General features: G+C 45.3%; 1 protein-coding gene across 1 annotated transcript; it reads left to right on the forward strand.

The window, feature by feature from the left end:
* Window positions 1–5,749: 5,749 nt before the first annotated feature.
* Window positions 5,750–12,913, forward strand: LOC126531293 (uncharacterized). Its single transcript, XM_055070528.1, has 5 exons — window positions 5,750–5,990; window positions 7,189–7,356; window positions 8,772–8,906; window positions 9,592–9,664; window positions 10,748–12,913. The coding sequence occupies exons 3-5, from the start codon at window positions 8,800–8,802 to the stop codon at window positions 12,911–12,913; spliced, it is 2,346 nt and encodes a 781-aa protein (XP_054926503.1). The 5' UTR covers window positions 5,750–5,990; window positions 7,189–7,356; window positions 8,772–8,799.
* The last annotated feature ends 2,117 nt before the right edge of the window (window positions 12,914–15,030 follow it).

Genomic DNA, 15,030 nt, shown 5'->3' on the forward strand with positions numbered 1-15,030 from the left:
GATGGTGAAATGGAAGCACCAAACTATAACTGAGCAGAACCTGTGGGAGGAACTTTATAATGTGAGTATTATTCTTTATTGTGATAGCAATTATGTGGACACTCCAGGTGCAAAAAAACCGTTCAGCACTGCCACGTATGCTTCGTTTTGGAAACCCTTGTTTGCTCATCTTCGCGAAAGAGGGCGAAGAATTATCGCGGCTCAGTATTACAGCTGCTGCGCAGCGCGTGTAAAAGCGGCACTTCTTAAGTACGGCCAGTGTTATCTTTTTCGCGGTCGAGAACGCATGTTTGGCAGTTTACAATATTTCTACTTTCACAGCATCTCGTACGTTTATGGTTCCAAGAGCTCAGTATCCAGTAGATGCATTACCAAAGTAAATGGCAACTTGTGGAACGGATGGCGACGAGCAAGGCGAGCTGAGTAAAAAGAAACCAATTTACCTTATCATTCAACAAGACATATAAAGATGTTAACAGAAGTGCTGTGAAGCATAACGTCGTCATTGTATAACAACTTTAGGGATTTTTTACGCAATGCATGGGTTTTTGGGTGTCAGCGTGGGGATAACACGGCACACCGAGCCGACAGCACTGATCGTCACTCATCTTTCGCTTTCACACCAGCATCTCGCATATCGGCCCTCGGCTTTCAACGAAAGCTAGTGGCAAACGTGTGATAGGCCCTGCTTAAAATTTAGTTGTTTTTTTTTGTTATTTGTTCCTTTGACCACCGAAATATTTTCGAGAGCGCTGTCGTCGTGCAGGTGAACAACGAGAGCTTTCCCAGTGCCCACGTGGCCCACGCGTGGACTCACAGCGCCGGATTTCCGTTGCTGACGATCAGCCGAGTGTACGGCCAGAGGGTCGCTGTCGCACGCCAGGAGAGATACGGACAAAAGTACGGGCACGCACCTGCATACGCCGGAATCACTACTTGCCTTACTTGATTTGTTAAGCACTGGGGTGCGTCGCGTTCAATGCTCGATGAAGGGCTCGTGCCCAAAACGTGCTCTAAGCGACGTACTGCGTATTATAAACGAATCAAAACGGGGATATGCTAGTTTTACGGAGCAGTTCGGGTGACGACGTTGCTGCAATGCAGTTTATTATTGTGCTCAACTGAGCGGCACTGTTTTCCCTTGTGGTTTAAACCGGTGTACTCTTAATCTGATCGCCATATCTGCCTGCAAAAATTGTATTCACACGCTTCTTCGTTCCCTGTCCTTATGTATTTCAGTGTCTTAGCATGGCCCATGTACATATTCGAAATAACAAATATTACTCTAGGCGTTTTTTACGCTCATTTGAAAGTTGAAAAATCAGTAACTTTGTATCCATTTTTGTAGTCCCTTTATTTAAGACGTAGTACATGTGCCCCTACAAAGAGATTACTATCGGCACGCTAATTTTCTTTTTCGTTTTCGCATTGCTTTTGGCAGCGCATCGAAAACTGTGTGGAGTATCCCGGTAACCTACACTGACGGAACGAAGATGGACTTTGACAACACGGGCAACATTTTTTGGCTGACGACCAAAGAAGGTGGGTGCATTAGGGACAGATTATGGAGCAAGCTGGGTACAATTAGCGGCGTTCTAGGTCTGCCTGTTTTGGAACGAGGTGCTAGAATACCAGTTGATGGTCCCGCACAACGCATTCGTAATATTCAATTCTAGTGAGCGTTCGCCATGAAGTTGTCAAAATTTCGTTTTTGCGTGCGTGCTGGCATTAACCCTGATGAGCATCAATTTGCTATTACTACTGGCACGAGTTCAGGTTGTGGTCTTGTCCAAGATGCTGACCCTGCCAATCTGGGCATTTATCTAGTAGTTAGCTAATGTATTGAACTATATGTAGTTCTTCTCTGTGCCCATACACCTCTCCTCACAATTTCTTCGAATAACATCAGGCATAATCTTAGTCCTCGTGACATCGCTAAACGGAGGTGGCGTTCCTGTTTTGGCGTCTTGGTTATATATTCTTGTTATTCGAAATAAAAATTTAGTTGGAAGTCAGCGCTTGTCGTCGTCGTTCTTTCAGTCCTTTTGTCTACGTACGCGTGGTAGTCAAATTTGCAATTGCTACATCGACGTCTCAAGCTGTGCATCCACCCGATTTCGCGTTTGCATTTCAGCATAGCGTGTGAACGGTGTACTGTACAAACATAAACACTGCACGAGATAACGTGAACTGTGCGTTATTGCACCGTAACGTTTATTCGACGGGGTGCAACAAATCAGCCGTGATTCCATTGCCGTCGCGTCATACTCACCGTCGTCATCTTGCTGCTGTCTTCAAGCATAGGCTCGCGTCACACACACATGTTCGTCCGCCTTGTAATGCGCTGCAGGATTTCAAACTCGGTTAGCTGCAGAGTGCTTCACATAACATGGATTCCCACAGTGCTTGGGATCTGCCTAAATGTCTTGCAGGCAGTTTTCGCAAAATAACGTTGAATTAAGTTGAGCTTAACTGTTTTGCAGCCAAGCTTCCTAGTGCTCCAAAAGACGACGACTGGCTGATTGCGAACCTACGTGGCTGTGGTTACTACCGAGTCAATTACGATCCCCGGAACTGGAACCTCATCACCATGGAGCTGAATACGTACCACACGGTAACTCGTTCTTCACCACATTGCGCGTCAGCGATCCTAACGTTGCCGCAACTTGACGCGTTTTTCCTGTGTACAAACCCTCACCGACAAACCCAAAGCACACTTTCTTCTGAAAAAAGAAATAAGTATTGGCATTATTCGGTAAATGTTCCGAACTTAGTGGCATTTTCAGCTGGTTCACACCTGACGTTCGCACAGCCACACCTCTCACAAGTTATATGTTTCCTGTGAATATTATGTGCTCCAATGTGGAAGTTTGTTTCAGTGGTCATTTAATGTAAGAGAAGTCGCCAGGTAAAGCAAAAGATTATGTACGAAATTACGAATATTTTCCATGATTTTGGCACCAAGTGCGATTGCAGCTTAATAAAAATAAAAATCACCTTCGACATTTTGTAAATTTTATATAGGTTCTAAATACATTTCAGCGCCAGATTTTGTTTTTAATTCGTTGTATCACGCTGTAGCAGCACGTAAGCTTGAACAGTGAAAATAGGCATCAGCTGCAGTTGGTACCGGAAATTTTCGAACGACTTTTCAAACTCGTACCTCACTAATTGTGGTCTTGTCTGACGCAGAATATTGACGTCATCAACCGGGCCCGGATAATAGACGACGTGTTCGAGTTGGCTGAGTAAGGCTGCCAACGAATCCCTTATATACTTTCAGTTTTGCGTTAAATTGATTTCTGAACCTGGCACCTTTCAGGCCTCTTAGAACAGATCTGCTTGTAATATAAACTACTTTACCTAGGAACGTAATAATTTGTCCGTTTAAAATTTATGCTGTTTGCCGCAAAAGGCTCGATGCAGTAAGCTGAGAAACTTTCTGCTAGGCGCATTGTTTTCAGCGCTGTCGCAAGGGGCAATGACGCCCACCGTTCGCACCGCGTGCAGGTGGTTGGTTGGTTGGTTGGTTAGTTAGTTAGTTAGTTAGGTAATATATATATATATATATATATATATATATATATATATATATATATATATATATATATATATATATACATATAGATAGATAGATAGATAGATAGATAGATAGATAGATAGATAGATAGATAGATAGATAGATAGATAGATAGATAGATAGATAGATAGATAGATAGATAGATAGATAGATAGATAGATAGATAGATAGATCCACACTCCACATGGGAAAACGCTCAATCGTTTGTCCAATGTTCTCCACTGCCGCATCTGGCATGGTCCCGACTGAAGCCTTGGTATTACTGCAAATGAATCAAACGCGTCAGTGCACTTGTAATCAATGGGTAAACAAAGTGTTTCCTCCTGCTGGCTTTCCGTATGGCGTGCCCTTTCTTCTAAGCCTGGGCTTTGTCCCGTATGGCACGGCTCTCCATGCGTCCGAGTACCTGCGGCGGGAGAAGGAGACCCTGCCGTGGACGACGGTGCTCAAGCGCTGGGAGTACCTCGAGGCCATGCTCGGCACCGGAGTCGTGCTCGAGAAGTGGAAGGCGAGTGCCTCTTGTCTCCTGGTCGCTTGCAGATTCTGTCAGATATGCGACATGACAGGAAGTGTATCTTGTAACCATCCTTTTCATTTTCCACACTCATTGTTTTTTGTCGTTGTCACAGACACAGACGCGATCCCACTATATCTCTGTCGTCGGGCGCTTGGCGAGGTTGATAACAAATTGCTAGAATCCGAGAAAAAAAGCGCTACAAAATGGGGCTTCAGGACAGAATATGACAAAACACGATAAGAAATTACGACAGCGCATATCTATAAAGAAAAGTTGTGTGCTAACGTATTGTGCAAAGAGGAGAGCGAGGCGCAATTACGACAAGACCTGACACATCTGTAAAGCTGCATTTATTTGGAACATGAATTCGATGATGCTCAGAATGTATTGTGTTTTTGCGTAACGTACTCACGGCGGCCGTAAGAGGTGTGTGCGTTGCATATGCTCTTGCTAATTGCATCCGCTGCGATACTGGACTGCGCCTAAATGTGAGTGCGTGTTTCAGGTGGACCTAAGTACGTACGTACGTATTGAAACACGAACAAAAAATAAGTGATAAAAGCCGCCTATATATATATATATATATATATATATATATATATATATATATATATATATATATATATATATATATATACATATATATATATATATATATATATATATATATATATATATATATATATATATATATATATATATATATATATATATATATATATATATAGTGCGACACGTAATCGCTCTGTAGCCTTGGCGGTATCTAAGCATGGAGTAGTCCGTAGAGTACGTTTTGAAGTCTGAATTAAGCGATCGTCACAAATGCAGGAACCTGGAAACTAAAAGTAAATGCATTGCAGTAATTTCGAAATTGTTCGGCTTTGAATTTCTGCTGATAGTACTATACGTAAGTCGTCTCCGACGACCTTTCGCCGAAGCTGCACAGAAGTGACCAAAAAAAAGTATCTCTTCTACAGATCACGGCAATCACTGCGTTCCGTTTCCCTAATGTTTCCAATCTGGCAAGAAAACGTGAAACACCTGCTGTTCTGAAACTGTGCATTATTAGTGTACTTATGAAGCCTAATTATCGTGAAAGCAAGAGTGAGTAAGTGAGCGAGTGAAAACGACTGAGAGCTCTAGTAAATGTGTTCTTCTGCGGCTGGGGCGGATTCTTCAGGGGAGCCTTCCTCCTTGTGTTTTCCCCGGAGGTCTTGACCCGCTGCTTCGTCCGTCCTCTATCGCAATGGGCTACGCTGGCTTCTGCTGTCTGACGTGCACGCCGCACTAGACCTAGCTGGTCTTCGCAGCGGTCGCTGGACAGCAGTTCCTCCCATTGTTTCGCACTTTGGTGTGATATGACTCTGACTACGTCAGTTTGTTGACATGGCGATGTTATGTGGTATAATGTGCGTTTCTCACTGTACCATGAACATTTGTCCTTATGTAGTGTGGTAGGATACTTTCCTCACCACTCTGCTGGCGGAAAACAGTCTTTAATCTTTCGCCGGTTCTCTACTTGCTGCCCTCATCAAGAAACTTTGAATGGCTGTGTACTCCACCTTTGAAGCCTGCTTTATAGATGCGTGACACTTACCGTTTGTTTGCTTTTCTTGCTTCCAGCTCTTCATTATTCGGATTCTGATTCATCACATCCACAGCTTCAAGTGGTCCTACACGCAAGAAGACGACGACAAGAGGTGTGCAAAGTCTCGCGTGTCGTTGTGGCGCTTGTTGCGCGAGGTGGCTTATACAGCAGTGCGTGAAACCGTTTCGCAGGCAGCTGAGGATAATACACTACAGGTGGGCCTGCAGATACAAGTACGGGCCGTGCCTCATTGAGGCGAGGCACGCCTTCGACAGTTACAAGTCGCCGCAGACGACATCGAAGCCGTAAGAAGTGTTTTGTCCACGTACTTCCTTTTCTCTGGCTCTGTCTTATAGAGGTAATCTTGAGCGGAGCAGCTCAACGCAAAGTTGCTATTGAGATGCATTCACTCAAGCCCAGGGCACCACATAAATGGCTAGTGCCTTTTCTCCACTCATGCTAGTATGAACAGTATAAAACTCACCAACCGGTTTGAAATCACTATTTACTGTTGTGAGAAGTAAAGCTTTAGTGTTGCGCCAGATGACTAACCGGAAGTGAATTTAGCTAACTGGACGACGAAGGAAGGGGGGGTTGTTCACTGCTTGCTTGAGAGTAAGAGACAAAGAAAGAAAAGAAAAGAAAAGAAAAGAAAGAAAGAAAGAAAGGAAGAAAGAAAGAAAGAAAGAAAGAAAGAAAGAAAGAAAGAAAGAAAGAAAGAAAGAAAGAAAGAAAGAAAGAAAGAAAGAAGCAATTATTGTGTTAATTTAGCTGGCAGCGCGAAAGAGACGTAAGCACAATAGTAGCACAGGAGTCAGGTTCTAACAAACAACTGGCATCAAGAATGAGAAATATGGGCAGAACATCAACCCACGCACATATACTCTATGTTCAAGGCATTTCTCCCCAGACCTACTTTTAGTTCAAAAATGCAATAAGAAAAGACCGACACCCAATTTCCTGATGTGGAACGCTTCCAGGGTCTCACGTGCGCTCTGGTATTTGTACTGTTATCACACATGTGCGTTTAACGAAATATTTCGACCAACACTGCTCACCATTGGTGACATAGTTTGGAGCACTCATTCTTTGAAACGACAGCCCATGTCTGCCAAAAGCAAACCTTTCCACAAGAAGTGGGTGCACGATATACCCAACAAATGTAACTTAAACTGAATGTATGCGCACGCAGATTGATCGATAGTATTTGTTTTCCTGGTAAAAATTACAATTCTCAGTCAGTGCCCGTCCTGCACGTTTCCATCCTCTGTGCTGCAAGCAAAATGAGCGCCAACTGAGTGGCCCAGCTGTCCACCTTGCTACAGATTATACGGGTTCATTGCCGCCGATATCACTCACTGAAATGTGCTAGTTTTCAGCTTTCTCAGATGGCGTTACAGCTCAAAGGGTGCAGGCCATCTGTTGTCTAGTGATTTTGACAGTGGCAAATTCTCATTTTACTGATTCGTGTCGGCGTGCTGCTTCGGCTGAATGCTTCACCAGGATCCTCTTGGAGCACCAGTTCACCGTGTTCTGCACCGTCATCGAGGACGGCGATGAAGTAGAGTGGACGGTGCTTCGCACGCGCCTCGAGCAGGTGAGCGATGGCGTCGAGCGCAGGAACATCATCCTCGCCCTCGGATGCACTAGGGACAGAAGCCGGCTCCATAGGTATGTATATAGGGCATGGTCTGTCTGTCTGTCTGTCTGTATGTCTGTCTGTCTGTCTGTCTGTCTGTCTGTCTGTCTGTCTGTCTGTCTGTCTGTCTGTCTGTCTGTCTGTCTGTCTGTCTGTCCTGTCCTGTCCTGTCCTGTCCTGTCCTGTCCTGTCCTGTCCTGTCCTGTTCTGTTCTGTTCTGTTCTGTTCTGTTCTGTTCTGTTCTGTTCTGTTCTGTTCTGTTCTGTTCTGTTCTGTTCTGTTCTGTCTTGTCTTGTCTTGTCTTGTCTTGTCTTGTCTTGTCTTGTCTTGTCTTGTCTTGTCTTGTCTTGTCTAGTCTAGTCTAGTCTAGTCTAGTCTAGTCTAGTCTAGTCTAGTCTAGTCTTGTCTTGTCTTGTCTTGTCTTGTCTTGTCTTGTCTTGTCTTGTCTTGTCTTGTCTTGTCTTGTCTTGTCTTGTCCTTCCCTGCGCTGCCCAGCCCTGCCCAGCCCTGCCTTGCCCTGTCTTGCCTTGCCTTGCCTTTTCTGGTGTGGTCTGGTCTGATGTGGTCCAGTCTGCTGTGGTCCAGTCTGGTGTGGCGCGGTTTGGTATAATTTTGTTGTATATGTGCTTCCAGCTGGCAAATGAATTTGTTTCCGTAAACGTGATTAATGTAATTCAAAATTTGTTAAGCAGCAGCCCCTCCAAGAAAGCATGTCTGTATTCACGTTTATTCTAACCAAGGGGGATAAAAACTAAACTTTGCCCTGAGTTGTTCGGTGTCACCACAGAAATCTCTTGACAACGTAGAACAGGAACTCGATTTATGGGCGTCACTTGCTGCTGGCTAACTAGGGCGAGATGACTGGTAAGGCCTTGGGTTAGGAGAAGAAACAAAATTAAGACACGTATCGTGTTTTTCTGACTCACTGTCCTTGTACTCACGCGCTGTTACTTTTATTACAGCCGCTAATCATGGTGTTTCCTACGTTGCCTTGAAGCATAGCGGAGACCTTTTAAGTCTCGCATAACATCGCATTGCCGTTAAGGAAAGAAAACATGGGTTGCACTGAGCTCTAAGTGCTTCTAAAGAAAACGAGCTTTCCTCGTGAAGGAGGAGAGCTAAATGAACCGTTATTGTATTAAGTGAGGCTCGAAGTCCTCTGAGCGTTCTTAGTCCAGAGGCCCTTAGAGCGGCGCGATGTGTTGGGCCCGCCGGATCAAAGCGATGCAACGTCCCCGGGCCCGTATCGGACAGTGCAACTTCCGATGACGAAAATCATTCAGCAATATTGGTTTCATGTAAAACAGTCACGCCAGTGCCACTCACTACATTATTACCAGAGGGCACGCAGAGAGAAGCTTAGTGGGAAGTCGGAAAGCTGTGGCTGTATGTGTTTCTATATGTTCTTTACTTTATATTTTTATGTGACCCTCTTTGTTCCTTGCAGATACTTCGAGGAGTTCTCGGCTCCCTCTATGAGGATGGTGCCCATTTTGTTCACAGAGGCAGCGAAACGCGGTACCTTTTGGAGGTTGCGGACTACCGAATACATCCTCGCCAACTGGGAAGAGCTGAAAACAACGTGAGTACGTTATTAATGCGCATTACTGGAAACTATAACCTTGCCACGTGTACTAGTACCCCTCTATCCACCGTCTAAGTTTACAAAAATATATTATCTGGTTTTACGTACCAAAGCCATGGTTTGATTACGAGGCACGTCGTCATGGAGGCACCGAGTTAATTCTTCCCACCTGAGGATCTATAACGTGCACCCAATGCTAAGCACAAGGGCGTTTTTTGCATTTCACCCGCATCGATATGCGGCTGCAACGGCCGGGATTCGATCCCACACCCTCGGGTTTGTTAGCGCACCGTCAAAGCCACTATGCCACCGCGGCGGGCAGTCAAAGATGTGCTTACCCTGGAAGAAAAGTATCCGCCTTTTAACATCGGCGTTCTTAGAACGCTATACAAGTATATTAGGTCTAGCTCACACGATAGATTATCCCGCGCGAAAGAATGTCTCGGCCTGCGCGAGATAACAACCACCCTGCTCGCGGTAGGGCTTTTACAAGCTACCTACGAAAAAAGCACTGCTGAAACTTTATTTTTTAAAGAAAAGGCGGTTATTTTTTTATGAAGGTCATTAGCATATGAACGCATCGCTCGGTCAACAACAGCTGTTCTGTGGTCTTTGCTAACACGATTATGCTTCGTTTATTCACACGTAAATCACGTTGCATATATGTTCAATTTACATGCAGGTATCCGCGCCACTTTCTAAGCATACTCACGGCCGTCTTCAAGTACGTTTCCAGCAATGAAGAGCTCTTAGAGGTACACAGTATTCAGCCAAAGTTGATTTTATTTCAGCCAGATTTCTCTGTTTCTTGTGCGGTTCACTTTGATCTCAGTAAGAGATATCGGGCAGATTTCTGGATTACATCCTCATACATCCGTTCGTCCGCTTCGAAAAAGCGAAATAACCAAATACGTATATATCTTAGAGCTTAACCTTGTAAAAAAAAAATTCTTGGGTTTTACTTGCCGAAACCACGATCAGATCTAGGCAGGCCACAGAGAGGAACTCCATATACTTTTGTTCAACTGAGTTTCTTTAACGTGCACACAATGCACGGCAAATGAGCGGACTTTTCTTCTTCTTTTTTTGCATTCCACCTTCATCTCAATGTGGCCACCGTGGTCGGGATCAAACTTATGACTGCGTGTTCAGCAGCGTACTGTCATATCCACTGATCTACCATGGCAGGCTGCCCATGTATACGAAAAGCATAGGTGCGACAGTCATCAATTCTGAAAAAAAAAATTTCTGGTCACTGTTACGTAAAACAAAAAATAACTTATTTCGCCGCAGATTTTGTAGGTGTATATCGCAAAACAATATTACTTTCCGGAGAGTTTCTAGCAAACCAACATGGCCTTGATCAGCTGCTTTCTATTCAGCAATTATAGTGGGTTCCCTAAATATACGTAGTGAATATCGCCTAAATAAAGCTTTTATCGCCGACTGCCATACATTTTATCACGTACGCTTTGGTGACTGATATGCTGATGGATAAATAAATTATTTTCGTGCTAGAAATCTTTTGCAAGTCTTCGCGAAAACACCCAATATAGCGTCCGTGAAACATCAAGGGGGAAAAAATGACGCCATGTAAACCACCACACACGTTCACTGTTTCAATTTCCGAAAAGGGGAAGGGGGGGGGGGGGAGGAAGATGAGGGCCCATAATTTCTTTTGTATCGGGCTTTTCTCCCTTGTCATCGCGCGAAACTATGACGTCACATTCCTTCGAGTATAACACTAATTACACAGCAAAAGGCAACGCCTTGGGACCTACGTAGTCAGTGCACGACATTGTGCCGACGCACACTTTTTCTGCTTTTCTTAACTTCAGGTAAACAAACTGCTGAGGCGGAACCACTGGTCTTTGCTACGGTACAATGCGGCTTTCGAGAGCATCGATCAGGCAGCCAAGAAGAACATACAGTGGGTGGCTTCTCACTACGCCGAAGTGGCCCACTGGCTCAAGCGCGACGTCGCCGAATTCATACTCGACGACCAAGTCTTGCATGGCAACGCTACGCTCAGCGATTTGGGCAACGACACCAAGAACGACGACGAGGCCGACAGTCTCGACATTGGAGCCAGTGAAGCTTTCGAAGCCTGCGGGATTCTCGACCACCAGGTTACCAATAGCGCCATCGCCAAAGAAAACAACTCCGACTTGGACTCTGACGTCGCGGGCCTCAGAGACACAGTGCTCAACCGTGGTCACAGCGACCGTGTTGGAGACTCTGCGGGCACTGCTACAAGGGTGAGAGATTTCAGTGACACGTTCCGCGCCAAACATAACACTGACAGTCACGCGGTCTCCGCCACTGCTGCCAGTACAGGAATGAGCGAGAGCCACAACCGAAGTATCGAAGCAAGCTATCTCGAAGCCGTCGACAGACACCAGCGCGTGGGGAATAACGCGGATGAAAGTGCTGTCGTCAAAGTGCCTCTAGTAACCGGAGAAAGTCCGCCAAAGGAGACTGACCCGTTTGAAGCGGCCTCGCGAAGCTATTCGAGCCAAAGCCAGGAAAGTAACGCCAAGAAGAGTGCGACGAGAGGCGCTGACACCACATTCAGTTCGTCTGTTTTCTCGCGAGTGAGTACGGCTGAAATGGCCGAGAGGAACGCAAACTTTGATGCTGCAATATTCAAGGATTCGGAGCAAAGCGCCCGACTCAGCCAATACGTTAAGGACGAAGACTATACAGACACTAGCGTAACCATAAATGATTTCGACTACATACTCATCACCAAACACTACCGAGACAGTCACAATGCTTTAAATGTAGCTAAACGTGCAGGGTCGAGCGAAAACCTTAATGCCAGCCGTGAAAATAAGAGGATGACAGAGAGGGCTGCAAGTTTTTTCACCGGCACGCATAGACACGAACGTGCTGTCAAGAATGGCAGTGCCGGAGTAGACGTCAAAATGGCTAAAGCAACCATCAACTACAACATTGATAAAGGCAAAAAAGGCAGGGCTTTAAGTCATTTTTCTACCATCCACAGAGGCAACACCGTCCTTGAAAACTTATTTGCCGAAGAAAATCGTGAACAGAATAGCAGAGTTTTAAAAACGTTGCATAGCGCTCCTTTCAATGACCAAAAAAGTAAGAACAAAGCGAACATTGAAAGGAATGGTGATGCTAAAAAGAGTCCATCTGTTTATCTGATGAATGCACCCAAAACTGAGGCTGAGGTAGCCTTAAACACAGATAGCAGATGTTTTAATTCGAATTCTGGCAGCTGCAAGAGAGAACGCCAACGCGCCAGCAATAACTCCCGCGTGAATGGTGGTGCCAAATCCTTCAAGGCTGAAGAATGGAATACCACGAAGACCAACGAAGACGGCAGAAACTCCACGTTTCTTCCTGTTTACTTTAATTCTTATGGCATAAACGTTGATGACAATGTAAATGAACTCAAAGATTATTCACATTTCACCACTAGTGCTGGTTTCTCTCCTAGTATTGTTTTGCTGGTTAGAGGCAACACCTCGGGGGTCGCCGTTGAGCACGTCAACAAAGTGGAAAACTGCACTGTAAGGACCACGCATAGGACCTCTGAAGACAGTACGAAAAAATTCGACGAAGCGTCCAGCAGTGCTTTGACTAACAAACGACGAATGGCTCCGAGTATGACCCCGTTTACCAACAGCCACGAGAAGATTCCAAGGGCCCCTAGCTCATTGACCGAGCGAATTACTGCAAGCACAAAAGAAAGTGGTGACGTGCGGTTTACTCCCAACAATGAGGCCAACAGCGGTATAAACATCAGGGACACTCACAACGACGTCAACGGACCTGCAAATGCAACGAAAGTTGCGGGCGCAGCCACGATCTCGATTATCAAAAAGATCACAGATGCCAAAAACGCTACCAAAGATTCCAGTTCCGCCATCGTGTCTTCGACCGATTTCACCAAACCGTCAAAATCTCCCTATGCAAGCCGTGTCACTGAAGATGTTGAAAAACATAGTGCCAAGAACATAGTGCCAAGATCATGAATGCGAGTGAAACCACTGGCATCACGAACTCTGCTGGGAAAACAAACGCCCCCGTAACCATATTCTCTAGCAGCGACAGTGCTGGGACCCTTCCTTCGGATTCCACAAGCACCCCTGGACAGCAAAGAAGCAATGTAGGCGACAGTGGTGACGTCCACAATGATTCCTACGATGATGGCAATGAAGACATTGACAGTGAGTACGCAATGAGAGAAGACAGCGCCCGGGACGACCATAAAAAATTGAGGAAATTGGCTGGCTAATAAACAACTTTACTCTAGTAAAGTGGGGGCAATTTCTGACTCCTCTAGGCGCATTCTATGCGCCTGAGATGTTCTGTTAGTATATTGGGGGCTCTTAGCTTATTATAAGCTACTACAACTACTTCAACCTAAACGTGTCGGCCTGTGCACAAGTCACTCAAAACTGAAAAGAGAGAGTTCCTTGTGCACTATATATGAAATTAACAATACGCTATAGCGGAAGGATAATACAAAAATAAGGTAAGGGTATTAACTATGTTCGGCTTGCATTGTTACCTTTCATCTTTCCTTTAACCATACATTACAGCGAAATAACAAACATGTGTTAAGTATATTTACCGCTATTTTAGGACGTATTTTGGGAATGTTTTTAATTAAATGCGTGTTTTGTTTTACATCGGTATTCAGTGTTACTTTGTGGCTCCGTGTCTTAATGGAGCGTACGCCGACACGCTAATTGACCCGCTACGATCGTCGGAGCAAGCAGATGATCGTAGCAGCTACAGAAGGGCGAAGAAGTATCTGCAGGCACCGGAATAACAGGGCCGCTGAAAGGAAAGTCAACACGCCCGCGCCAGACCCGTGATCGAACACTGTGTCTAGTTCCTATCTTCCAGGTTATGGTGGCTACGTTCAATACTGTCATGCACCATTTTGAGCTTCGGATAACTGCAACGAATGAAAAAAGAAATCTGTATTGCCACGTTGCTTTTACCATGGAAGAAGGATGCATTTTTACCTATCACATAATATGCAGCTGCCTTTTTCCAGTTACGAACTTCAATTTTAGATGATCAAGTGCCAACTGTAGTAGTACGCAGACGTTCAAGTCCTCTTAACTGTAGTGCCCAAAGCCTATTGATCATGATGTCCCGACCAAATTTTGGAAGAGTCTTCTTTTTCATCGCAACTGTAATGAGCCCATATCTGCTTTATTCCCCCGTGTATAATTCATATTAACTAGGTGCAATGCGCAGAAATTGCGGGCACTTTCTAAGAGAGCATGAACTGCATTCAGCAGCCAAACTGACTTTTGTGACGCCTATACAGCTTACGCTATTGAAGTGTGACTGTGTGTCATTTTGTCGGCTACCTGTTCATTTGCACCGAGTAGCAGAGGCTCGTCGTAGCCTGGTCGGAGTAATTTCTTAATAAAGATAATCCTATAACCTTGCAAAAAAGGAAGCTTTCTTTCTGACATATCTTAGAACACAATAGGGCATAAAGTGAACAAATTAAATGGTTTGACGTAGTTTCGCTTGCAACCGAAATAAGCGGACAAAAAAGAAGAAAAATTCACCGACGATTACGATGCTCCCTGATGCGAAATCTCAGCGCAGTTCTATACGTTTTCATTTCGCGACATAAGAGCTGTCGCGGACATTCTGTCTTGTGCGGCACGTTACAAACGGAGTGAAGTGTGGCGCGCCTGCCTCGTAATCAGGAGATCGCAAGAGGCAGCACGTGGGTGACGCGTGGACGCGATTCACAGCAGCCGCCGCAGACACATTTGCTCACGTAGCGCTTTGTTTCTGTATATGCCATCGGTGAGCACACGACGGCGCGCTACTCTGGCATCATCTCGTCGCGGTCGTCAGCGCAGAGCCCGTCTTGCACGGCACTACGTTTTCTTCTCACTCTATCGCCAGACCCTCCTCCTCCGCTTTACTACTCGCGCTCTCTTCACTATCGCCGTCTTTCATATGCCGCTGCGCTGCGCTCAGCGTCCGCTCTTTCATCCTTCAACGTGCTCGTTCGCTCGGTTAGACTAACGCCGACGCTCAACGCATGAACGGGCGCCAAAGAGCTGTGCTCTAAATAACCGACTCCTTCGCCACAAGCGCCACCTTTACT

This window comes from Dermacentor andersoni, chromosome 5 (assembly GCF_023375885.2).
Source record: "Dermacentor andersoni chromosome 5, qqDerAnde1_hic_scaffold, whole genome shotgun sequence".
NCBI classification, from domain to species: domain Eukaryota; kingdom Metazoa; phylum Arthropoda; class Arachnida; order Ixodida; family Ixodidae; genus Dermacentor; species Dermacentor andersoni.